At 37.9% G+C, this 26,822-nt stretch overlaps 1 protein-coding gene across 4 annotated transcripts in view; it reads left to right on the plus strand.

Annotated features, from left to right (window-relative positions):
- The window catches only part of RAB3IP (RAB3A interacting protein), a 69,933-nt gene that overhangs the window by 20,895 nt on the left and 22,216 nt on the right, over positions 1-26,822 (plus strand). For all 4 annotated transcript variants that reach the window (XM_054445030.1, XM_054445032.1, XM_054445029.1 and 1 more), the window contains one exon: positions 17,010-17,105. In XM_054445030.1, coding sequence (XP_054301005.1) covers positions 17,010-17,105 — 96 coding nt within the window. The remainder of the gene's footprint in view (positions 1-17,009; positions 17,106-26,822) is intronic.

The following is a 26,822-nucleotide window of genomic DNA, read 5'->3' on the forward strand; positions in this document are numbered from 1 at the left end:
GAGATTCATGAGGATAAGGATTGCATATGTTTTTGCTCATGATTATATCTTGAGCATATAATGGGTTTTCAATTAATTTTGTTGATTAAATGAATATATACATGTATATGCAGTTATACAAGTGTTTGTATACACACATGTCTGATATATTAGGGTGATGCTTATAAGTAACCCCCAAATTTTCGTGACTTCACCTAATGGAAATTCATTTTTATTCATTTAACACTCTGAAGTAGATGTTCATAGTTGGTAGGCAGTTCTCTGTGAAATAATTCAGAGATCTGTTTCTCTTCTGTTTGGGGCCTTTGTAATTTCTTAGGGTTTTATTGTTATTTGTATCTAACCAATGAGACAAAAGGGAAAGACAGCTTACAGAAGGTACAGCTTCTTCTAAAAAACCTTGGCTTAGATATGATACACATCACTTTTGCTCACATTCTATTGGTGTGAACCTCTTTCATGCGAATACCTAGATGTATGGTGGGCTGGGTAATGTAATCCCTGGGTGGACAACCACTTCCAGCAACAAATCCATACTGTGTGTGTAGGGGGACCAATCATGTGGTCACTAATTTTCAGGTGCAGGGATGCCAGATATTATGATGTAGTCATTTAGCTGTTTGGCCTTCCATAGGCTATTGCTGAAGAGCAGCTTTTAGTGGAATTCTCAGGAGGAAGTTGGGCTTTAGTGCATTCTTATTAAGTATAGATCCTTGCACTCTATTCCAGGTCTGCTGAAATCAAATTATTGTGTTGAGGTTTGGGAATATGCATTTTCATCAAACTTGTTGATTCTTACATTCACTAAAAGGTGAAATCTGCTGTAAGAGGTTATTTTCAACTTTTATTTTTCTTAAAAGAAAATGAGCTGGGCGCAGTGGCTCACGCCTGTAGTCCCAGCACTTTGGGAGGCTGAGGCGGGCAGATCACCAGGACAGGAGATCGAGACCATCCTGGCTAACACAATGAAACCGCTTCTCTACTAAAAATACAAAAAATTAGCCGGACATGGTGGCAGACGCCTGTAGTCCCAGCTGCTTGGGAGGCTGAGGCAGGAGAATGGCGTGAACCCAGGAGGTGGAGCTTGCAGTGAGCAGAGATTGCGCCACTGCACTCCAGCCTAGGCGACAGAGGGAGACTCTGTCTCAAAAAAAAAAAAAGAAAAGAAAATGAAATGACTTAGAAAATAAAGCCCGGTAGGATAGCTTGCAAAGAGAGTCATTGAAAAACACATACTTGCACTAACCCTATTCAGTATTGGTTCTACTAACTGTAGCCAAAGACATTTGTAAACATTAACAAATATTTCTTTTTTATGAGATAAAACTATAAATTTTATTTTGCTTCTCAACATAAGCTCCGTCAAGTTGAAGACACTTTTATAAGGGATGATACCAGCCATTTAGTTCATCCTTAAAGAACTGAGGGTGCTGGGAATTTAACCATGTCAATGCAGTCTTTTTTACATTATTAGCTGAAGAAAAATTGATGTTTAAAAATTTTTTTTTTAAGATTGTGAACAAAGAATTCCGAAGGAGCCGAATAAGGATTGCAAGGTGTATGTCTAATGATTTTTCATGGAAACTCTCACAAAATTGCTCTTGATGAGAGGAATGAGCAGGAACATTGTTGTGGTGGAGAATGACTCTGGTGAAGCTCTCTTGGGCATCTTTCTGCTAAAACTTTGACTTTCTCAAAACACTCTGATAGTAAGCAGATGTTACCATTCTTTGGCTCTTCAGAAAATCAACCAGCAAAATGCCTTGAGCATGTAAAAAATTGTTGCCATGACCGTTGCTCTTGATCAGTCCACTTTTACTTTGACTGGACCGCTTCCACCTCTTGGTAGCCATTGCTTTGATTGTACTTTGTCTTCAGCATCATACAGGACAAGTTATGTTTCATCTCCTATTACAATTCTTTGAAAATGCTTCAGGATCTTGATCTCACTTGTTAAAATTTTTTTTTCTTCAACTTTTATTTTAAATTTAGGGGATATATGTGCAGGTTTATTACCTGGATATATTGTGTAGTTCTGTGGTTTAGGATGTGAATAATCCTGTCACCCTGGTACTGAGTGTAGTACCCAATTGTTAGTTTTTCAGCCCTTGTTCCCCTCCCCTGTCTAGTAGTCCTCAGTTTCTATTTTTCCCATCTTTAGGTCCGTGAGTACCCAATGTTTAGCTCCCACTTATAAGTGAAAAAAATGCAATACTTGGTGTTCTGTTGCTATGTTAATTTGCTTAGGATAATAGCCTCCAGCTGCATCCATGTTGCTGCAAAGGAATTTATTTTGTTCTTTTTTAATGGCTGTATAATATTCCTTGGTGTATATGCACTACATTTTCTTTATCTGATCCACTGTTGATGAGCATCTAGGTTGATTCCATGTCTTTGCTATTGTGCATAGTGCTGGGATGAACATGTGAGTGCATGTGTCTTTTTGGGAGAACAGTTTGTTTTCTTTTGGATATATACCCAGTAATGGGATTGCTGGGTTGAGTGGTGGTAATTCTTTCCCAAGGCTGATGTCCAGAATGGTGTTTCCTAGGTTTTTTTCTAGGATTCTTATGGCTTAAGGTCTTAAATTGAAATCTTTAATGTATCTTGAGTTAATTTTTGTATATGGTGAAGGGGGATGGGTATTCCAGTTTCATTCTTCTGCATATGCCTAGCCAGCTATCCTAGCACCATTTATTGAATAAGGAGTCATTTCCTCATTGCTTATTTTTGTTCATTTTTGTCAAAGATCAGATGGCTGTAGGTCCAGGGCTTTATTTCTGGGTTCTGTATTTTGTTCCATTGGTCTATGTGTCTGTTTTTGTACCAACACCATGCTGTTTTGGTTACTGTAACCTTATAAAATAGATTGAAGTCAAGTAATATGGTACCTCTGACTTCTTTTTTCAAAGGATTGCTTTGGCCATTCAGGCCCTTCTGTGGTTCCATATGAGTTTTTAAATACTTTTTTTTTTTTTTAGTTCTGTGAAAAACGACATTGGTAGTTTGATAGGAATAGCGTTGAATCTATAGATTGCTTTGGGCAGTATGGCCATTTTAACAATGTTGATTCTTCCAGTCCATGAGCATGAAATATTTTTTAAATTTCTTTGTGTTATTTATGATTTAACAGTATTTTATAGTTCTCTTTGTAGAGATCTTTCACCCCCTTGGTTGGATGTATTCCTAGGTATTTGTGTGTGTGTGTGGTTATTGTAAATGAGATTGTGTTCTTGATTTGCTCTCACCTTGAATGTTATTAGTGTATACAAATGCTGCTGAATTTTGTACATCGACTTTGTATCTGGAAACTTTACTGGAGTCATTTGTCAGTTCCAGGAGCCTTTTGGCAGAGTCTTTACAGTTCTTTAGGTATAAAATCATATAGTCTGTAGGAGAGGTAATTTGACTTTTTCTTTTCATGTTTGGTTGCCTTTTACTTTTTTCTCTTGCTGGATTCCTTTAGCTAACACTTCCAGTACTATGTTGAATAGGAATGGTGAGAGTGGGCATTGTTGTCTTGTTCCAGTTCTCGGGGAAGCCTTCCAGTTTTTGTCCATTCAGTATGATGTTGGCTGTGGGTTTGTCATAGATGGCTCTTATTATTTTGAGGTACATTTCTTTGATGCCTAATTTCTTTAGGGTTTTTATCGTGAAAGGATGTTGGATCTTACTGAAAGCTTTTTCCACCTCTGTTGAGATGATCGTATGGCTTTTGTTTTTAATTCTGTTTATGTTGTGAATCACATTTATTGACTTGTGTATATTGAACCAGCCTTGCATCCCAGGAATAAAGCCTACTTGATCGTAATGAATTAACTTTTTGATGTGCTGTTGGAATCAGTTTGGTAGTATTTTGTTGAGGATTTTTGAATCTGTGTTCACCAGGGATATTGGCCTGTGTACTTAAGTGTGACCAGGAGGTCTGCCTGAGCATGGAGCGGAGAGGACCCACCTGTACCAAAGCCTCTGCACAGGAGGAGTGAGGCAACTCAGGCTGCTGAACCAAGCATGCAGGTGCTTTTGAATGCCTGGAGATCTGCCTGGGCATGTGGCAGAGAGGATCTCTAATTTTTGTGGTAGCAGATATCATTCTTTTGTTTCTATGTTTAGAACTCTCTTAAGGGTATCTTGTAAGGCTAGTCTAGTGGTAATGAATTCCCTTAACAGTTGCTTGTCTGGAAAATATTTTATTTCTCCTTTGCTTATGAAGCTTAGTTTGACAGGATATGAAATTCTTGGTTAGAATTTCTTTTCTTTCAGAATGCTGGAAATAGGTCCCCAATCTATCCTGGCTTGTCAGGTTTCTGCTGAGAAGTCCAAAGCCTGGTATGGCTCCATTTGTATGTGATTATGTAATCTAACCTTTTTCTCTGTCTTTAAGTATTTTTGTTTGTTTTGTTTTGTTTTGCATTGACCTTGGACAATCTGGAGACTATGTGCTGTGATGATTTTCATTTTGGATAGTGTCTTGCAGTTCTCTAGATTTTTTGTATCTGGATGTTTACCTTTCTAGCAAGGTTAGGGAAATTTTCTTGAATTATTCCCTCAAATATGTTTTCCAGGTTGTTTACTTTTTTCTTCGTCTTAGGAATGCCAATAATTCATAAGTTTGTTTCTTTTATGTAATCCCATATTTCTCAATGACTTTGTTCATTTTTTAAAATTCTTTTCTCTTTATTTTTGTTTGACCAGGTTAATTCCAAAGGCCGTTTTTCAAGCCCTGAAATTCTTTTTTTCTGTTCGGTCCCATCTGTTGCTAAAGCTTTCAATTTATTTTCAAATTCCTTACGTCGGTTTTTCAGTTCCAGAAGCTCTGATTTCTTTTTTTTTTTTTTTTTTTTTTAGACAGTTTCACTCTTGTCACCCAGGCTGGAGTGCAATGGCACCATCTCGGCTCACTGCAACTTCTGCTTCCCAGGTTCAAGTGATTCTCCTGCCTCGGCCTCCCGAAGTAGCTGGGATTACAGGCGCCCGCCACCACGCTCAGCTTTTTTTTTTTTTTTTTGTATTTTCAGTTGAAACGGGGTTTCACCATGTTGGCCAGGCTGGTCTTGAACTCCTGACCTCAGGTGATCCACCCGCCTCGGCCTCCCAAAGTGCTAGGATTACAGGCGTGAGCCACCACGCCCGGCCCAGAAGCTCTGATTTCTTTTGAATATGTTTACTTCTTTTATTTCCTGAACTGCTTTAGAAGTTTCTTCTATGTTGATTGTCATCTCTGTCTTGGATCTCATTGATCTTCCTTGCAATTCATGTTTTGAATTCTTCATCTGTCATTTCTGAGTTTACATTTTAGTTAAGAACTGTTGCTAGAGAGCTAGTGCTATCCCTTGGTGGTGTTACTACTTTAGATTTTTCATCATGCCAGAATTCTTTCATGGGGTTTCTCCTCATCTGGAGATGATTGCACTTCTAATTTTTGTAATTATTTTCATGTGAGTAGGATTTTTTTTCTTTCCCTATAATTGTTTTTTTCTTTTCCTTTCTTTTCCTCCCTATTGGGGTGTGACTGTAGAGAATGCTGGGTAGGGTTTTTCGGTTTTGCTTCTATAGTTCTGTGCACTTCTTTCAGCAGGTTTTATATTGGGCTGTGCATTTGACTTAAAAGCCAGTAGACCGTGCTTATCGATAAGAGCAGCTGTAGCCAATGCTGCTGGGTATATACTTGTTTAATGGTAGAAACTCTCTGTTGCCTCAGGCAGTGGTCTGAGCTCCCTGCTCAGCTCCAGGGGGATGGGGCCATGATTGGTGAGAAGGACTGGGCAAATCTGCCAAAGGTTCGCTCATGGCAAGCACAAATACCAGTGCTGACGGTGAATCCAGTGGGCGGCCACCAAGTACCCAGAAGTGTGCCTATGCATGGAGCTGGGAATCCTCTTCAGCCCTAAGTTCTCTGCGTGGGAGTCGGAGTGGCCTAAATTCTTGATCTAAGAGAGTTGGTGCTTCAGGTGCCTGGAGGTCTGCCTGGGCATGGAGCAGAGAGGACCCCCTATACCAAGGCCTCTGCACAGGAGGAGTGAGGCAACTCAGGCTGCCAAACCAAGCATGCAGGTGCTTTGAATGCCTGGAGATCTGCCTGGGCATGTGACAGAGAGAACCTGCCTGCCCCAGGATCTCTGCACAGGAAGGGTGGGGTGGCTCAGACTGCTGATTCAGGTGAGTGGGATCTCTGAACACCTGGAGATCTGCCTCAGTGTGAAGTGGAGAAGACCCCCTTTCACCAAGATTCTGCGCAAGAGGGGTGAGGTTACTCGTGCTCCTGAACCAGACGAGCAGGTGCTTTGAATGCCTGGAGATCTGCTTGGGCATTTAACAGAAAGGGAACCCCTTCACCAGGATATCTGCACAGGAAGGGTGGTGGGGTAGCTCAAGCTGCTGATCCAGGCAAGCTGGTTCCCTGAATGTCTGCAGATCTGCTTGGGTACGTAGTGGAGAGGACCTCACTGTACCATGATCTGCATCCAGGAAGGATGGTGCCAGCTCAGGCTGCTGAACCAGATGCTCAGGCACTCTGAATGCCTGGAGATCTGCCTGGCATGGACCAGAGAGGGTCTTGCTGTACCACAATCTATGTCCAGGAAAGGGTGGGGCGGTTCAGGCTACTGATTCAGGTGAGCAGGTGCTCCAAATACCTGGAGATCTGCCTGGATATGGAGTGGAGAGGGCTCTGCTGCACCACAATCTATGTCCATGACGGGTGAGGTGGTGCAGGCTGCTGGTCAAGAAAAGTGGGTGCTCCAAATGCTTGGAGATCTTCCTGGGAATGGAGCAGAGAAGGCCCTGCTATGCTACAGTGTATGCCCAGGAAAGGTGGGGCTGCTCAGGCTGCTGGTCCAGGCAGGCGGGTGCTCTGAATGCCTGGATTTCTCCCTGGGGTGGAGTGAGAGGACTCCACTGCACCGTGACCTCGGGAACAGGCTGGCACCCAGCAGTGTCTCACGCGGATCAGTTCACGTTGCCAAACTGGCCCTGGCTGCAAGCCTGGCTGCCCAGGAGAAACTGCTGTGGTAATAGTTCTCCTCCTGCCCCAACCCTGTGACAGGGAAGAGCACAATTCCAGTGCCTACTACTGCGGTACTTTCCACAGTTCTGCTTGTGGAGGCCCTGACCTCACTCTAAAACAGGTGTTCCAGTCTCTGTCCTAAGACTAAAATGCATGAATGGCCATGCTGCCAGGTTGTCAAAGAATGGCTAACTTTGTATGTGCCCTGATAGGGTTTGGCTGTGTCCCCACCCAAATCTCATCTTGAATTCCCACGTGTTGTGGGAGGGACCCTGTGGGAGGTAATTGAATCATGGAGGCAGGTCTTTCCTGGGCTGTTCTCCTGATACTGAATAAGTATCACGAGATCTGATGGTTTTATAGGGGGTAGTTTCCCTGCACAATCTCTCTTCTGTTGTCTGCCACCATGTTAGATGTGTATTTCACCTTCTGCCATGATTGTAAGTCTCCTCAGCAATGTGGAACTGTAAGTCCATTAAACCTCTTTCTTTTGTAAATTGCCCAGTCTTGGGTATGTCTTTATCAGCAGCATGAAAACGGATTAATACATGCCCAGATTAAAAATGGCATTCTGCTCTTGGTCCTGGATTTGGGAACATGTCTGCAGCTTTTCCCAGTGTCTTTCCTTCATAGCATCTCCAAGCCTCTCTCCAAGTTAACTCCAGGGATTGGGAGAAACAAAGTGCTCTCCTTCAGCCAGGATAGGGAACCCTGGTGGACAGGTGAATCACAGAGGGAAGTTCTCTGCCTCTCTCACCTACTGGGACTTCACTCACTTTTACTAGCCAGACACTATCATGGGGGCTGTTTGTCAGCATTCTCCTCCCTGGGGTCTGGGATGTCTTTTGTGATTCTGGTGGATTGCTGTTTTCCTTTTATGCCTTATCTTGTGACTTCCAAGTGGCCGAGGCATGCCCAAATCCTCTAATCCACCATCTTGGGGAAGCAGAAAACCAGAAACAAATATTTATTGAATAACCAAAGTACTCAACAGCATTACACTAGGTTGTGTAGGGGGCAAAAATAATATAGATATGTCTCTCTTTAAGAAGTTTACTAGTTGGGGAGAAGTAGCATGTGTTTTATGGTGATGTTTCATTGATTCTGAGTTGTACATTTTTTTCAATTAACATTTCTGAAATCAGTAAAAGTCTTAAAATTGCAGTCAGCTAGATATTAATCATGACATTTATCATTGCCTTCTTGTGTGTGAACTTGTCATAGCTGTGTTATACATTTAATTGAGTTATGTGAATTGGGTTCCATATTTGTGATCTTAATTACCGAGTTAAATATCTTCAAAAGGATCTCACTGTGATATGACATCAAAACAGAAAGGCACAAAAAAGCACAGTTACATATGATAAAAGTCTATGTCTTCATCAGTTTAAGAGAGTCTTCCTATAAGTTTAAAATAAAAATTCCAGTTGGAAAAACGAACATTATAGATTCATTAATAACATATTTTTAATGTCTCAAATGTTTTTCTAAAAAATGATGAAGTCTTGGATTTGATGAAATACACTTGATTATAGAGTTGTAAATATACTCATCCCTTGGTATCCACTGGGGGTTTTGTTCCAGTCCTCCAAATCCACCCCCCCACCCTGCTGGGGATACCAAAATTGATAGATCCTCAATTGCATAGTGTTTGCATATAACCTATGCACATTCTTCTGTATACTTTAAATCATCTCTACATTACTTATAATACCTAATATAAATGCTGTGTAAATAGTTGTTATACTGTATTGTCTTATACAAATTTGTATTTTTATTGTTTTTTCTCAAGATTTTGATCTGTGGTTTGGTGAATATGCAGATGTGGAACCTGCAGATGCAGAACCTGTATACATAGAGGGCCAACTGTATCTCTCAAATTTCATGTCTCCAGTATTACCACTCTGAATCCATATCTCTTGCTTGAAATATTGCAGTGATTAGTTTTGTCTCTTTCCAGTCTTTTTTTTAACCTAGCCATAATGTCCAAGTTACCATTTAAAAAAAAGTTTGATTTTTAACTGACAGGTAGTAATAGTATATATTTATGCAACACAGTGTGGTGTATATGTATTTACACATACACACACATACATATATACACACACACATTGTACAATGATCAAATCAGACTAATTAGCATTGCCATCACCTCAAATATTTATTGTTTCTTTGGGATGAGACATTAAAAATCTCTTCTAGCTATTTTGCAATATATAATAGATTATTAACTATTGACCCTGCTGTGCAATAGAACACCAGAACTTATTTCTCCCGTTTAAACTAAATTTTTTCTGTTTACCAACCTCTCCTCATTCTACTCCTCCCTACTCTTCCCAGCTTTTGATAACCGCTATTCTCTGCTCTACTTCTATGAGATCAGTTTTTTTAGATTCCACATATGAGTGAGATCATGCAATATCTGTCCTTCTGTACTTGGTTTATTTCACTTAACATAATGTCCTCTAGGCTTACCCATATTATGACAAATGGCAGGATTTCATTCTTGTTTATGTCTGAGTAGTATTTCATTTTGTATATATACTGCATTTAAAATAATCCAGCAGGGTGTGGTGGCTTATGCCTGTAATCCCAGCACTTTGGAAGGCCAAAGTGGGAGGATCGCTTGACCACAGGCATTCAAGACCAGCCTAGGCAACATAGCGAGATGCCATTTCTGCAAAAAATAAATTAACCAGACATGGTGGTGCATGCCTGTATTCCCAGCTACTTGGAAAGCTGAGGTGGGAGGATTGCTTGAGCTTCTGTGGTTGAGGCTGCAGTGAGCTGTGATCATGTCACTGCACTCCAGCCTGGGTGACAGAGTGAGACCCTGTCTCCAAAAAAAAAAAAAAAAAAAAAAATTCACTGATGAACACTTAGGTTGAGTCCATGTCTTAGCTATTGAGAATAGTGCATGGTAAACTTGGGAGTGCAGCTGTCTCTTTGACATACTGATTTTTCTGTGAATTTTATTCCCAGTAGTGGAATTGCTGGATATTCTATTTTTAATTTTTGGGGGAACCTCCATACTGTTGTCTGTAATGGCTGTACTAATTTATATTACCACCAACACTGTATGAAAGATTCCCTTTCTCCACATCCTCCTCAGTGTTTGTTATTTTTCATCATTTTGATGATAGCCATTCTAAGTGGGTTGAGATGATACCTCATGGTGGTTTTGATTTGCATTCCCTTAATTATTAATGATGCTGAGCATTTTTTCATATACCCGTTGGCCATTTGTATGTCTTCTTTTGAGAAATGTTTATTCAGGTCTTTTGCCCATTTTAAAATTATGTTATTTGTATTTTTGCCATTGAGTTGTTTCCATTTCTGGGAGTGAGTGAGTGCTGAATTTCCTTACTGTTGTTGTATGACAGTCTATCCTTTTATGTCTATTAATATTTGCTCCAATGTAAGGTGCATATATATTTACAATTAATATATCCTCTTTATTGGCCCCCTTATCATTACATAATACTCTTGTTTCTTACAATTTTTGGCTTAAAATCTGTTTTATCTAATATAAGTATAGGTAGCTACTCCTGCTTTCTTTTGTTTTTCTATTTGCATTGAATGTTTTCCCTTTCAGTCTCTGTATGTCCTTAGAGAGGATTTGAGTCTCTTGTAGGCAGCATGGAGTTGGGTCTTGTTTTTTAAATTCATTCAGTCACTCTGTCTCTTATTGGAGATTTTAATCCATTTACATTCAAGATAATTATTAGTAAGTAAAGACATACTACTGCCATTTTGGTACTTCTTTTATAGTTGTTTTGTAGATCCTTCCTTCCTCTCTGTCTTCCTTTGTGGTTAAGTGATTTTCTCTAGTAATATATTTTGACACCTTGCCTTTTACTTTTAGTGTATCTATTGTAGGATTTTGCTTTGTGGTTACCATGAGGCTTACAAAAAACATAACCAGTTATTTTAAACTGCTAACAACTTAATTTTGATCTCAAAGAAAAGAAAGAAAACGTACACTTTAACTCCATTCTTTTCCCACATTTTGAATTTTTGATGTTACAATTTATATCTTTGTATATTGTCTATCTCTTAACAAAGTATTATAGTTCTTATTTTTAATAGTTTTGCCTTTTAGTCTTAATACTAAAGATAGGAGTGGTTAATATACCACTATTACAATATTAGAGTATTCTGAATTTGTCTGTTTACTGACTTGTGCCAGTGATTTTTATACCTTCAGAAGTTTCTTTGTTACATGTTAGCATTCTTTTCTTTCAGATTGAAGAAATCCCTTTAGCATTTCTTGTAAGACAATTCTGATGGTATTGAATTCCTTCAGCTTTTGTTTTTCTGGGAAACTTTTAATCTTCATTTCTGAAAGATGGCTTTGCTGGTACAGTATTCTTGGTGTTTTTGTTTGTGTTTTCCTTCAGCTTTCTGAATATATTCTCCTACAGCTTTCTGAATATATTCTCCTACTTCCTCCTGATCTGCAAGGTTCTTGCTGACAAGTTTGCTGCCAGGCATATTGGAATTCTTTGGTATGTTAACTTGCTTCTTTTCTCTTGCTGCTTTCAGAATCCCCTCCTTGTCTTCGGTATTTGAGAGCTTGATTATAATATGCCTTGGGGTAGTATTATTTAGGTTGAATATGATTAGTGATCTTTGACTTTCCTTTATCTGGATTTTATTTTTCTCCAGGTTTTGAAAATGTTCTGTTATTATTTTTTTGGATACGCCTTCTACCCATTTGTCTTTCTTTATTTCCTCTTGAACTCCAATTAAGCGAACATTTTCTCTTTTGATGCTGTCCCATAGATCTTGTAAGCTTTCTTCATTCCTCTTTAGTCTTTTTTTTTTCTTCTGTACCTGTATGTTTTTCACTTATCCTGCCTTTAAGCTCATTCATTGTTTCTTCCGCTTGGTTAATTCTGTTGTTGAAGCTCTCTATTGCATTTTTCACTGCTTTCACTGCACATTCTAGCTAGGGAACTTTTTTTTTTTTCCAGCATCTCTGTTAAATTTTTCTGATAAATTTCTGAATTGTTTATCTGTATTTTCTTGAAGTTCACTGATGATCCTTAACACAGCTAGTTTGATTTTTATTCTGACAGATCACACATCTCCATCTTTTTAGGGTCTGTTATTGGTACCTTATTTTGTTTCTTTGGTGAGGTCATAATTCCCTGATTGTTCTTAATGCTTGTGGATGTACATTGATGTCTGCTTATTAATGAATTAGTTATTTATTCAAGTCTTTGCAGTGTGACTTTGTGCCCATCCTTCTTCAGTGGGCCTATCTAGAGACCTAAGACTGGCTGTTGTCAAGCCTGTGACTGCTGCAGCCATTTCAGCGGTAGAGGGCGCCTTAAGCCCATTTTTACCATGAGTCTAACGAGGGCTTCCAGGATGACATGGTGCTCCAGCCAGGATATACCTGATGATGACTCAAGGTAGGGGTACCCTGATTGTGAGGGAGTTGGCCAACGACCCGAACCTGGAAGCCTGTCCCATTTGCTTAGACAGATGCATGTTTCCCCGCAATTCCCTGCACAGATGGGATAGTTCCTCAACTGTAGCAAAAGGAACTGGAGCTGAGACTGGGACCCCTTACACTCTGCTGTAGGATGGAGGCTGGTGAGCTTGCCCCAGTGGCCCACATCCATGCTTCCCAGTAATTTCCTGCATGGATGGGACAGTTTACCAACTGCAGGGAGAGGGGCTGGAGCCGAGTCTGGGCCCCTTCACTGCTGTGGGACAGAGGCTGGCAAACCCACCAGGGTAGCCCAGGCAGGCAAGCTTCCCCTAGAAGCTCCCTGCACAGGTGGGGCATTTCCCTGACTGTAGTGAGAGAGGCTAGAGTGGAGAGTGGGATCCTTTAGGACCTGCTTTGGGACAAAGGCTGACAGGTCCTTCAAGGAGGCTCAGACAGACAAATCATTCCTGGGTTGTGGGATATGGGTAAATCTTCTTCTGGGTCCTTGTGCAAGCAGTAATAAACTGGGCCCATGGCTGGGTGGCAGAAGGGTTGGAGCCAATTTACAGGGTAACTTTCAGGTCTGCTGCCAAGACCAATGTCAGTGGGCAGATGAAGCTTGCTGCCTAGGCATTAGTGTGCTTGATTCCTCCTAAATCTTTTTTTTTTTTTAATTAGTATTTTGGAAGGTTTGATTTTTGTTTTGTTATTTTTAATCAAATACATTTATATATCTTAAAAATTCTTTATATGCTACCTTTGTTTCCTGCCATAAACGATACTAAACGGTTTCTTCCCTTTTCCTGTATCATTTAATTTTAGTTACAAGTATTATCTTAATGCCAATCACTATTTCATAAATGTACTTGGGTTTATCCTAGTTGATTTGAGAGCTTCAAGTTGTAACTCTTTTTCCAAGTAATACTTAAGAAGTTAGTACACTTAGTTTCACCTTTCTTGTAATTTTTTTGGTTTTTAAAAATAATATGTGTTATTTTTACATCCCTTTAGCTTACGTCATTTTTATACCCTTTTGTCAGCTTTATCTCCATTTTTACAAAATTGACACTATTTTTTAGAGCAGTTTTAGGTTCACAGCAAAATCAAAAGTACAGAGTCCCCATGTACTTGTTGTCCCCACACACGCACAGCATCCCCCCCATTAGCATCCCCTACCAGAGTGGTACATTTCTTAAAATTAATACACCTCCATTGACACATTGTCTCCCAAAGTTCATAGTTTACATTAGGGTTTACTCTTGGTGTTGTACATGCTGTGGATTTTGACGAATGTATAATGACATGTGTCTACCATGACAGTATCTTACAGAATAGTTTCACTGACCTAAAAATCCTCTGTGCTCTGCCTCCTCATCCCTTTCTCCCCAAAAACCCTGGCAACCACTGATCTTTTTAACATCTCTGTAGTCTTACCTTTTCCAGATTGTCATAGAGTGGAATCAGATAGTGTGTAGCCTTTTCAGATTGGCTTCTTTCACTTAGTAATGTGCATTTAATCTTCTTTTATGTCTTTTCATGGCTTAGTTCATTTTCTTTTAGCACAAAATGATATTTCACTGTCTGGATGTACCACAGTTTATTCATTCACCTAGTAAAGGCCATCTGCTGCTTCTAAGTTTGGGCAATTATGAGTGAATAAAGCTGCTGTAAATGTGTGTTTGCAGGTTTTTGTGTGGACATGTTTTTGACTAATTTAGGCAAATAGCGACAAGTGTGATTGCTGGATCCCATGGTAAGAGTATGGTTAGCTTTGTAAGAAATTGCCAAACTATCTTCCAAAGTAGCTTTCCCATTTTGCATTGTCACTAGCAATAAATTAGAGTTCCTATTCGTTCACATTCTCTTTAGTATTTGATATTACCAGTTTTGATCCCCCTTTGGGGGGTTTAAAAAACTATATTACCACCACAGTTATAACACCACTAACTTGTGTTCTGAGTTTTGGCCATTCTAGTAGGTATGCAGGGTATCTCATTTTTTTTTGTTGTGTTTTTTCTTTTTGAGATCGAGTCTTGCTCTGTCGCCCAGGCTGGAGCGCAGTGGCGCGATCTCGGCTCACTGCAATCTCCGCCTCCCGGGTTCAAGCGATTCTCCTGCCTCAGCCTTCTGAGTGGCTGGGATTACAGGCACGCGCCACCATGCGTGGCTAATTTTTGTATTTGTAGTAGAGACGCGATTTCACCATGTTGGTCAAGCTGGTCTCGAACTCCTGACTTCGCGATCCGCCCGCCTCAGCCTCCCAAAGTGCTGGGATTACAGGCATGAGCCACTGCACCCAGCCATCTCATTGTTTTAATTTGTGGTTCCTTAATAAGATATGATGTTGGTCATCATTTCACATGCTTATTTGTCATCTATGTATCTGTCTTCTCTGGTGAAGTGTCTGTTTTGGTCATTTGCCCAGTTTTTAATTGGGTTGTTCTTTTTTCACTGTTGGATTTTAAATATTCTTTGTATATTTTGGATAACAGTAGTTTATCACAGGGGTCATTCACAAATATTTTCTTCCCAATTTGTGTCTTGTCTTCTCATTCTCCTGATATTCCCATCTTTTAGTTTTAGTTCTAAAGTTAGATGTATTTTCTTCTTACCTCAGTCCATCATGTTACAGCTTCTCCAGTTTTTGTTTTGTTTTGTTTTTTTGTTTTTTTAATCTGAAACATTCTCTGGTCCACTCAGGCAAGCTCATAGGAGAGATATTTTCTAAGGTCTACAGGTTTATGACTTTGTGGTCGTACACTTGAAGGACACTTTGGATGGATATAAAATACTCAGCTCACATTTTTTCCTTTGAGTATCTTAAAAATGTTACTTCATTGTTTTCTAACATAAATGTTGCTGTTGAAATTCTGTACCAGTCTGATTTTCTTTCCCTTATAGGTGACTTGGCTTTGTATTTAACTTTATTATTGTGATAACTTTACATATTTTTGTTTCCCATGTTTAAATGATCTGGATTTCCCTGGACCATTAGGAAGAGATTCCTATGAAAGAATAAATCAGGATAGCTTTATCAGTTTACATTTGAAGGTCTTTCTCCTCTGTTGTTTTTGGAGTGTGTGTGTAACCCCTTTTGTCTCTTAGGTAATCCTTGGTCAAAAAGGTTTTTCTTTTCTAGCTCACTGTTTCTGAGAGCTTTACATGCTTAGCATCCCATCATAGTATATTTATTTTCTCTCCTAGTATTTTCTGTAGCAACTGTTTCCTTTGGAACTTTGCCACTCCCTTCCCTCTTTATATCTGATCCTTCCTTCTCCCTGTCTTCATTGCCCTGCAGTTTTGTTTGAGACTTCAGAGTTTTTTTCCCCTTAGGGTGAGACTCCGGTCCTTCTGGTGAGGGCTCTTTGTTACGTACTCCTCTAAGATGCTTGAGGGTTTAGAGCTTCATAGCACTCTTTGCTGCCTGTAGGACTGACTATACAGGTTTTTGCAGTCACCTGCAAGTTGGAGCCTGTGAAAACCTTTTCCTTTCTCTCCATTTATTCTTAGATTTGCTCTCTGAGTTTTCTCCAAAGATAGAGTCCTGTGCTTGTAGAGTATTTCTTAGTGATTTTTGGGTTTTGTTGCTTTGTAGGGTACCTCTGTTGTAGCTTTAATTTCCTGCTGCTTTTGTACATCTGGTGATCATGCATTGTGAGCAGTTTATCCACATTCTCTTAATATTCTGAGAATTATGGAGATTCTCTTTTACTTAGTTTCATTGGGATCTTCTCATATTCCTGTTGGTATATCTGGTTTTTAGGAATTACCTTTGGGGGATTAAAAGACTATACTGCCACCACAATTATAACACCAGTAACTCATTATTTTATTAGTTTAATTGTGACTAATATGTAAGGAGCTTAGATTTTTCCCCCCTATGTTTGAAAGGTTAGTTTAGGGCTACTTAAGCATACAAAATTGCATATGCTTAGTATCTGAATAAAGGAATTTTAAAACATCTATATGTGACCTGGTGAGGAGTTGAATATAAATGTAGAATGTGATTGTTGGTAACATTTTTCTTGATTTTAAATGCAAATATGCATCATTTATATCTGGTTACATTGTTTAATGGATATAGTCTCCTAATAGATATTTTAGATTAGTTGCAGTATGGTACATGAAGTTACCTATAAGTAAATAGCTTTTAAAGTAAACATGAAAAAAAGTGAATTTTTATTGAAATATGCATAATTAAATTCCTTAATTGATGGAAATAAATATGTATAGCAAAAAGTTAAAGGAAAAAAAGAATTAAGTCATTTTATTTTCACCTGTAATATATTATATATATTTTATATATATAATATATATTTTTAATTTTTGGATATTTTATGAAAGAAATGTGAAAATTTAATTTGTTAGTTGGGATTTTCTGTAATTTTGGACTGCCTGATTGTCTTCCACATAGCAGGTGCTAGATAAATATTTTCAATGTGAACATTGTCAGAAGTGACAGTATTCATATTTTATAATTTTATTAGTAAAGATTATATAGTCTGCTGAATCTAACTTCAAACTATGGAGATCCAAAATAAAATTATCAATTTCTCTTAGGAACTGAAGTTAAAAGATGAAGAATGTGAGAGGCTTTCAAAAGTGCGAGATCAACTTGGACAGGAATTGGAAGAACTCACAGCTAGTCTATTTGAGGTTGGTCTATTTACATCTTGGCCAACAGCAACATCTTGACTTTTATATATTGACAAAATTGTATTTTGAGGGAATCTTGAAAAAGATTTGCTTAGCTTCATGTATATTTATAAGTCCTCTAAGCAAAAGAGAAATCTTTAAGCAGTGTAGAGTTTACAACTTAAGATGATGTGAAAAGAAATAAAAAACAACTATGGGCTGCCAGTATCAGATTATTTAAAAATGTATGTGTGCAAAAAAAGGAGGCAAATTTTAGTATTGATTTTTATTTTAACAAGTATTTACGGGCTACTTTAGATTAACTATATATGACTGTACAACTAAGGGGGCAAACTCTTTGAGATAGTCATCTTACATGGGATGATTTGAGAAATGTTACAAGGTACATCTACTTGTAAGAAGGCATACTTTTTATATCCAGCCCGCCACCAGGAAAAATTACCTAACTGGAGCAGTGTTTCTCCATAGGGGTGCCACTAACATTGTAGGACGTTTAGTGTCCTTGGTGTTTTAGTCAGGGTTCTCCAGAAAAACAGAGCCTATATACATACACATGTATAGAGAGATACAGAGAGGGAGAGAGAGGGACAGAGGCACTCATTATTATAGGGAGTTGGCTCTTGCTGTTATGGAGGCTGGCAAGTCCCAGGGAGCTGCAGTGGGAGTCAACAAACTGGAGGCCCAGGAGGGCTGATGGTGCACTTCCAGTCCAACTTTGAAGGTCTGAGAACTGGGAAGAGCAAATGTTTCAGTTTGAGTCTGAAGGCAGAAAAAAAATCTCTTCCTTGAGAGAGGGTCACCCTTTTTTGTTCTATTCAGGCCATCAACTGATTGGATGAGGGTCACCCACATTCTAGAGGGCAGTCTACTTTACTCAGTCTACCAATGTAAATGTTATTCTTATCTAGAAACATTCAGGATAATGTTTGACTACATATTCGAGCATGCTGTGATTCAGTCAAGTTGACATACACAATTAACCATCATAATAGGCTTTGCTCAAAAAAGTGCTGGTAATACCCCCGGTCATTTTGACAGCATGCAAATACCACTGGGGGTAAGGTGAGGGTAGTACTTGCATGAGTAAGAACTGTTGCCGTAAAATGTCTCCTTTGGGTTAAGACCTTGAGTCTTTAGAAGTTCCTTAACAAAAACATTGATGTGTTACTGGAATGGCTAATGCCATTATCATTTAACGATATATGTATGTTTTTTTCCTTAAGATTTGTTCTTAAAACTTTTATTATAATAAACTTGGTGGGGGGGGGGAAATTCCATCACCTTTTGTTATTATTTATTCATAATCTATTTCACAGTCTCAGGTATGTATATATTCTTACCTAGTTGTAATTTAATATTTTGTGTTTTTCTAAATAACATTTTTAATGTTGCTGCACCATCACTAATTGTAATGATAGTCATAATCTACTAGGTGCCTGTTCCACAACTTTTATCATTACAAGTAACATTGCCCTGAATGTCTTTAGACATGTGGGGCTTTCCGTGCCTTCTCTGCTCCATACCCCTTTGCCTTCTTTTCTGTCTTTTTGGGGTCATTTTCTTTCATGAACATTTTAAAACTAATCTGTTTATTTATTTAGCTAGCTAGTCATCAGAGATGAGAGGAGAATAAATTCAAGGATAGGAAGAGTGGAAAGTTAAAGAGATAGAATAGAAGTTATGTGACTTGTTACATTTCTGAATAGAAGGTTATACAGAAACATAAGATTTTTCTTCCAGTATTGTCTGACTGGAAGAAAATTTTGTAGTGATATGGATATTAGGTAAGAAAGCAAATATATTAAGCTATTTATGTTAATTTTGATTTCCTGACTACTTGCATTTAATTTAGCTAGCCCGGCTTAGTTTCACCCATCTGCACGTGTATGTATGTTCTGTTACATGAAATAGAAGGAGAAAAAAACAGAAAGAAACTTCTCCCTGTAAGTAGCGGGATGTGAAGGGCCAGAAATTCAGCTTATGCAATTAGTGAAAAAGCATATCTAAAAAATATAGTTTGGAGTCTCTAACTTTTTCTAACCCAATGGTGGCTGTTAGCATCGACACTGTGGCTACTTTCTGGAAAACAAAGTACATTGATTAAAGATGATTTTGGTAATGAAGAAAGTTGTATTCAAACCAATTATTTATGAATCGTGGAAAAAGTGCTCAAAGTTTTTCTTTGATCTTAATTGTGCCTTCATGATCTGTTTACCATTGTCTTATGAAAAGATACTTTTTTTGCACTTTATATGTGTGTGTGTGTGTGCATATCTTTTTAAGAATTAAAGATTATTCTGAATAAACTCAATATGCACAGTTTTGGTAAGCCTGACATGTATATTCAAATTAGGGGTCTATTGTCCTAATCTTCAATATAATTATACTTTGTATGTAACAAAGTTGAGTTTTAAAAGTATCAAATACTTAACAGACCTCAAAAGTTATGTTTTTCTTCTAGCGCCTCCAATTTTGAGATAATATAAAATAAAGTCAGTTGAAAGAATATAAAGCAGTCTACATCTCACATGGAGAAAAAAAGATAGTAGGCTTAAGAAGTTTATGTTTTATAAGCCAGTTTTAGTAAATGTTTATGATATGTCTAGTTTTCTCCCAACAATACTATGATGCGTATAGGGCAGATTATTATCATTTTATCTGGGAAGAAAAGTGAGGCAGAGAGGCTAATGAGCAATGCAGGCACTCATATTCATGATCCTAACTCTTGCTTTATCTACTGTGAAAATCATAAATGGCATTTCTGTTTGTGTCAAACCACGGAAAAGAAGTCATCACTGGGGCCTCTTATTTCTTCATTCCACACTCAAGTGATCAGTTAAGTCTTTTGATGCTACCTCCAGGACATAGAGCACATTGCCTTCCAAGCCACCATCATTTGTTAGCTAAACCAATAGATGCCAAACTTTTTGATCCTGTACCTGATCAGTACAAGAAAAATTTGAGCATGTTACCTCCATTATGGTGAAGATACCTAATATTTATTGAGAGTTCCCTATGTGCTAGGCACATATAGGTAGTGTTCTATATGAACATATATGCGTATTTGTAAATTATACACACTTGCTAATGGACATACTAATGTGTTAACATACATTGTAAATACAAGTTTTAAAAGGTAAGACAATAAAAATGCTTAACATTTTTATTACAGTTCAAAAATATTCTCATTAAAACAGTCACACACACATGTTTTATATATACTTAGTGAGAGGAGTGTGATTGAATATGTTACTTTATTTTAGAAGATCTTGTTTTAACAGTTTATTATCCAGATGAAGGTCTGGTCTAAGTTCCATTTTCAAAAATCTAATACTGTTGATAACTCACACATCTATTGGTCTAATATAAGAAATACATCTTTCCCTATTTTAAATCATTATTTTGCCATTATAGATTTCATCGTGCAGAAATCGATAGAGTATACTTACACAAACCAAGATGTGGTAAAACCTAGATGGTACAGCCTATTACACACCTTGGCTATATGATATTGCTTATTGCTCCTGGGCTACAAACCTGTACAACATGTTGCTATACTGAATACTGTAGGCACTTGTGACACAATGGTAAATATTTATGTATCTAAACATAGAAGAAGTAAAGTAAAAATAAATATGGTATAATTTTATGGGACTACTGTCAAATATGCAGTCCATTGTTCACTGAAATGTTATGTGGTGCATGACTATATATATGCACCCAACATCAGAGCACCTAAATTTATAAAACAAACTGACAGATCTGAAGGCTAATAGAGTAATACATTAATAGTAGGTGACTTCAATACCCCAGTCTCTCTAATGAGTAGATTATTCAGACAGAAAATTAATAAGGAAACAGCAGAACTGCATAACACTGTAGACCAAATGGATCTAACAGATATGTATGGAACTTTTAACACAACAGCAAAAGAATATACATTCCTCTCAGGTGCACATGAAACATTCTCCAGTATAGTTCATGTTAGGTCACAAAACAAGTCTCAAATTTAAGAAGATCAAAATCATTCTAAGAATCTTTTCCTCCCAAGACTAAACCAGGAAGAAGTTGAATCTCTGAATAGACCAATAACAGGAGCTGAAATTGTGGCAATAATCAATAGCTTACCAACCAAAAAAAGTCCAGGACCAGATGGGTTCACAGCCGAATTCTACCAGAGGTACAAGGATGAGCTGGTACCATTCCTTCTGAAACTATTCCAATCAATAGAAAAAGAGGGAATCCTCCCTAACTCATTTTATGAGGCCAGCATCATCCTGATACCAAAGCCTGGCAGAGACACAACAAAAAAAGAGAATTTTAGACCAATATCCTTGATGAACATTGATGCAAAAATCCTCAATAAAATACTGGCAAACAGAATCCAGCAGCACATCAAAAAGCTTATCCACCATGATCAAGTGGGCTTCATCTCTGGGATGCAAGGCTGGTTCAATATACGCAAATCAATAAATGTAATCCAGCATATAAACAGAACCAAAGACAAAAACCACATGATTATCTCAATAGATGCAGAAAAGGCCTTTGACAAAATTCAACAACCCTTCATGCTAAAAACTCTCAATAAATTAGGAATTGATGGGACATATCTCAAAATAATCAGAGCTATTTATGACAAACCCACAGCCAATATCATACTGAATGGGCAAAAACTGGAAGCATTCCCTTTGAAAACTGGCACAAGACAGGGATGCCCTCTCTCACCACTTCTATTCAACATAGTGTTGGAAGTTCTGGCCAGGGCAATTAGGCAGGAGAAGGAAATCAAGGGTATTCAATTAGGAAAAGAGGAAGTCAAATTGTCCCTGTTTGCAGATGACATGATAGTATATCTAGAAAACCCCATTGTCTCAGCCCAAAATCTCCTTAAGCTGATAAGCAACTTCAGCAAAGTCTCAGGATACAAAATCAATGTGCAAAAATCACAAGCATTCTTATACATCAATAACAGACAGACAGAGAGCCAAATCATGAGTGAACTCCCATTCACAATTGCTTCAAAGAGAATAAAATACCTAGGAATCCAACTTACAAGGGATGTGAAAGACCTCTTCAAGGAGAACTACAAACCACTGCTCAAGGAAATAAAAGAGGATACAAACAAATGGAAGAACATTCCATGCTCATGGGTAGGAAGAATCAATATCATGAAAATGGCCATCCTTCCCAAGGTAATTTACAGATTCAATGCCATCCCCATCAAGCTACCAGTGACTTTCTTCACAGAATTGGAAAAAACTACTTTAAAGTTCATATGGAACCAAAAAAGAGCCCGCATCGCCAAGTCAATCCTAAGCCAAAAGAACAAAGCTGGAGGCATCACACTACCTGACTTCAAACTATACTACAAGGCTACAGTAACCAAAACAGCATGGTACTGGTACCAAAACAGAGATATAGATCAATGGAACAGAACAGAGCCGTCAGAAATAATGCCACATATCTACAAGTATCTGATCTTTGACAAACCTGACAAAAACAAGAAATGGGGAAAGGATTCCCTATTTAATAAATGGTGCTGGGAAAACTGGCTAGCCATATATAGAAAGCTGAAACTGGATCCCTTCCTTACACCTTATACAAAAATCAATTCAAGATGGATTAAAGACTTAAATGTTAGACCCGAAACCATAAAAACCCTAGAAGAAAACCTAGGCGTTACCATTCAGGACATAGGCATGGGCAAGGACTTCATGTCTAAAACACCAAAAGCAATGGCAACAAAAGCCAAAATTGACAAATGGGATCTAATTAAACTCAAGAGCTTCTGCACAGCAAAAGAAACTACCATCAGAGTGAACAGGCAACCTACAAAATGGGAGAAAATTTTCGCAACCTACTCATCTGACAAAGGGCTAATATCCAGAATCTACAATGAACTCCAACAAATTTACAAGAAAAAAACAAACAACCCCATCAAAAAGTGGGCGAAGGACATGAACAGACACTTCTCAAAAGAAGACATTTATGCAGCCAAAAAACACATGAAAAAATGCTCACCATCACTGGCCATCAGAGAAATGCAAATCAAAACCACAATGAGATACCATCTCACACCAGTTAGAATGGCAATCATTAAAAAGTCAGGAAACAACAGGTGCTGGAGAGGATGTAGAGAAATAGGAACACTTTTACACTGTTGGTGGGATTGTAAACTAGTTCAACCCTTGTGGAAGTCAGTGTGGCGATTCCTCAGGGATCTAGAACTAGAAATTCCATTCGACCCAGCCATCCCGTTACTGGGTATATACCCAAAAGACTATAAATCATGCTGCTATAAAGACACATGCACACGTATGTTTATTGCTGCATTATTCACAATAGCAAAGACTTGGAACCAACCCAAATGTCCAACAATGATAGACTGGATTAAGAAAATGTGGCACATATACACCATGGAATACTATGCAGCCATAAAAAATGATGAGTTCATGTCCTTTGTAGGGACATGGATGAAATTGGAAATCATCATTCTCAGTAAACTATCTCAAGAACAAAAAACCAAACACCGCATATTCTCACTGATAGGTGGGAATTGAACAATGAGAACACATGGACACAGGAAGGGGAACATCACACTCTGGGGACTGTTGTGGGGTGGGGGGAGGGATAGCATTGAGAGATATACCTAATGCTAGATGACGAGTTGGTGGGTGCAGCGCACTAGCATGGCACATGTATACATATGTAACTTACCTGCACATTGCGCACATGTACCATAAAACCTAAAGTATAATAATAATAATAATAATAAAAGATTAAAAAAAATAAATAAAATTAAAAAAAAAAGAATCTTTTCCACTCACAATGGAATTCAATTAGGAATTAATAATAAAGAAAACAGAAAAACTCAAATATGTGGAAACTAAACAATGATATCCTTTTGAATAACCTTTGAGTCAAAGAAAAAATCAAAAGGGAACTTGAAAAGTTTCTTGAGATGAATAAAACTGAAAACACAGCGTACCAAAACTTAAGAGATGCAGAAAAAGCAGTACTAAGAGGGATAAAGGCCTACATTAAAAAAGAAGAACAATCTCAAACAACCTAACTTTATACCTCAAGGAGTTAGAAGGAGAACAAACTAAGTCCAAACTTAGCAGAGGGAAGGGAATAACAAAGATCAGAGTAGAAATAGAGAATAGGAAAATAATAGAAAATATTAAGAAAACCTGAGTTTGTTTCTTGAAAAAAATAAAAGCCCTTAGCTAGACAAACCAAGAAAAGAGAGGACTCAAATCAGAAATGAAAGAGGAGATATTACAGTGGATGCTTCAGAAATAAAAAAGATCATAAGTGACTTTTATGAACCACATGCCAATCAATTGGATAATCTAGAAGAAATAGATAAATTCCTAGAAACTGAATCAGTTTTCTGGAATCAAATTCCGGAAAATGGAATCAAGAAGTAGAAACAAAAAAGCCCAAGATTAGATGGCTTCGCAGGTAAATTCTACCAAACATTCAAAGAAGAATCAGTGCCAATTCTTTTTACACTCTTACAAAAATAGAAGAGGGAACACTTCCAAACTCATTTTATGAGGCCAATATCACTCTGATACCAAAGCCAGTAAATGTACCACAAGGAAAAAACTATAGGCCAATATTCTCAATGAACATAGGTGCAGAAGCCCTTAATAAAATGTTAGAAAATAAAATTCAGTAACATATTAAAAGGATTATACACTATGATCAAATGGGATTTGTCCCTGGGATGCAAGGATGCATCAACATAGGCAAATCAATCAGTGTGATAAACCACAGTAATAGAATGATATAATAATATACATTATAATCTTAATAGAAGCAGAAAAAGCATTTGACAAAATTCCACATTCATTTATGCTAAAACTCAACAAAATAGATGAAGGAACTTACTTTAAGACAATAAAGACCATATATGGAAAACCCATAGCTAACAATCATAATCAGTGGGGGAAATTGAAAGCTTTTCTTCTAAGATCTGGTATAAGACAAGGATGCCCACTCTTCACCATTTCTGTACAGCAAAGTTCTGGAATGTTAGAGCAATCAGTCAAGAAAAAGAAAAGGCAACCAAATTGGAAAGGAAGAAATAAAACAATCTCTGTGTGCAGATGACATGATCACAAATGTAGAAAATTCTAAAGATTCAACAACAAAAAAGTTAGAACTAATAAATGAATTTGATAGGGTTGCAGGATACAAAAATTAATGATGTTTCTATACATGGACAACCAGTTACCTGAAAAGGAATTTAAGAGAACAATCTCATGATTTCAGTGTCAAAAAGCGTCAAAAAGAATAAAATACTCAGGAATAAACTTAACCAAAGAGGCAAAAAGACTTGTATACTGAAAATTATAATACAGTTAATGAAGGGAATTAAGACACAGATGGAAAGAGATTTGTTTTGTGTTCATTGGTTGGAAGAATTAATACTGTTAAAATGTCTATTCTACCCAAGTGATTTACAAATACAATGCAATCCCTATGAAAATCCCAATGGCATTTTTTACAGAAGTAGGAAATTCATATGGAACTACAAAAGATGTTAATAGCCAAAGTAATTTTTTTTTTTTTTTGAGATGGAGTCTTGCTCTGTTGCCTAGGCTGGAGTGCAATGGTACGATCTCGGTTCACTGCAACCTCCACCTCCTGGGTTCTAGCTTTTCTCCTGCCTCAGCCTCCTGAGTAGCTGGGATTACAGGTGTGCACCACCATGCCCAGATAATTTTTGTATTTTTAGTAGAAACAGGTTTCACCATGTTGGCAAGATTGGTCTTGAACTCCTAACCTCAGGTGATCCACCTGCCTCAGCCTCCCAAAGTGCTGGGATTACAGGCGTGAGCCACCATGCCCAGCCCCAAAGTAATCTTGAGCAAGAAAAATAAAGCTGGATGCATCACACTTCCTGATTTCAAAGTACATGACAAAGTTACAGAAGTAAAAACAGTATGGCACTGATACAAAAACAGACATGGACCAATAGAAGAGAATAGAGAGCCCAGAAATGACACATTTATGGTTAGCTGACCCTCAACAAAGATGCTAAGGACACCTAGTGGGGAGTAGATAGTCTTATCAATAAATGCTGCTGAGAAAATTGGATATCCATATGCAAATAAATGAAATTAGACCCTGATCTCACACCATAAAGAAAAATCAATTCAAATGGATTAAAGACTTACACGTAAGACCTGAAACTGTAAAACTCAGAAGAAACAAGGAAAAAGCTTCTTGACATTGGTCTGGGCAGTGATTTTTTTGGATGTGACACCAAAAGCACAGGCAACAAAAACAAAATGGACAAGTGGGAGTGCATCAAACTAAAAAGCTCTGCCCAGCAAAAAACAGTCAACAAAATGAAAAAGCATCATACTGAATGGGAAAACATTTGCAAACCATGTATCTGATAAGGAGTTAATATCTGAAGTATATAAGGCATGCAGTAGCAAAAAAACAACCCAATTAAAAGACGGGCTAGGGGCCTAAATAGACATTTCTCCTAAGAAGACATACAAATGGCCAACCAGTATATGATAAGGTACCCAGCATCAGTAATCATCAGGTAAATGCCAGTCGCTCCCCAATGAGAGCACCCCACACTGGTTAGAATGGCTATTATCAAAATACAAAAGATAGTAAATGTTGCAAGGATGTGGAGGAAAGGAACTTGTCCACTATTGGTGGGAATGTAAATTGGTACAGCCATTA

The sequence above is a fragment of the Pongo pygmaeus genome, chromosome 10 (genome assembly GCF_028885625.2).
Source record: "Pongo pygmaeus isolate AG05252 chromosome 10, NHGRI_mPonPyg2-v2.0_pri, whole genome shotgun sequence".
In the NCBI taxonomy this organism is placed as follows: domain Eukaryota; kingdom Metazoa; phylum Chordata; class Mammalia; order Primates; family Hominidae; genus Pongo; species Pongo pygmaeus.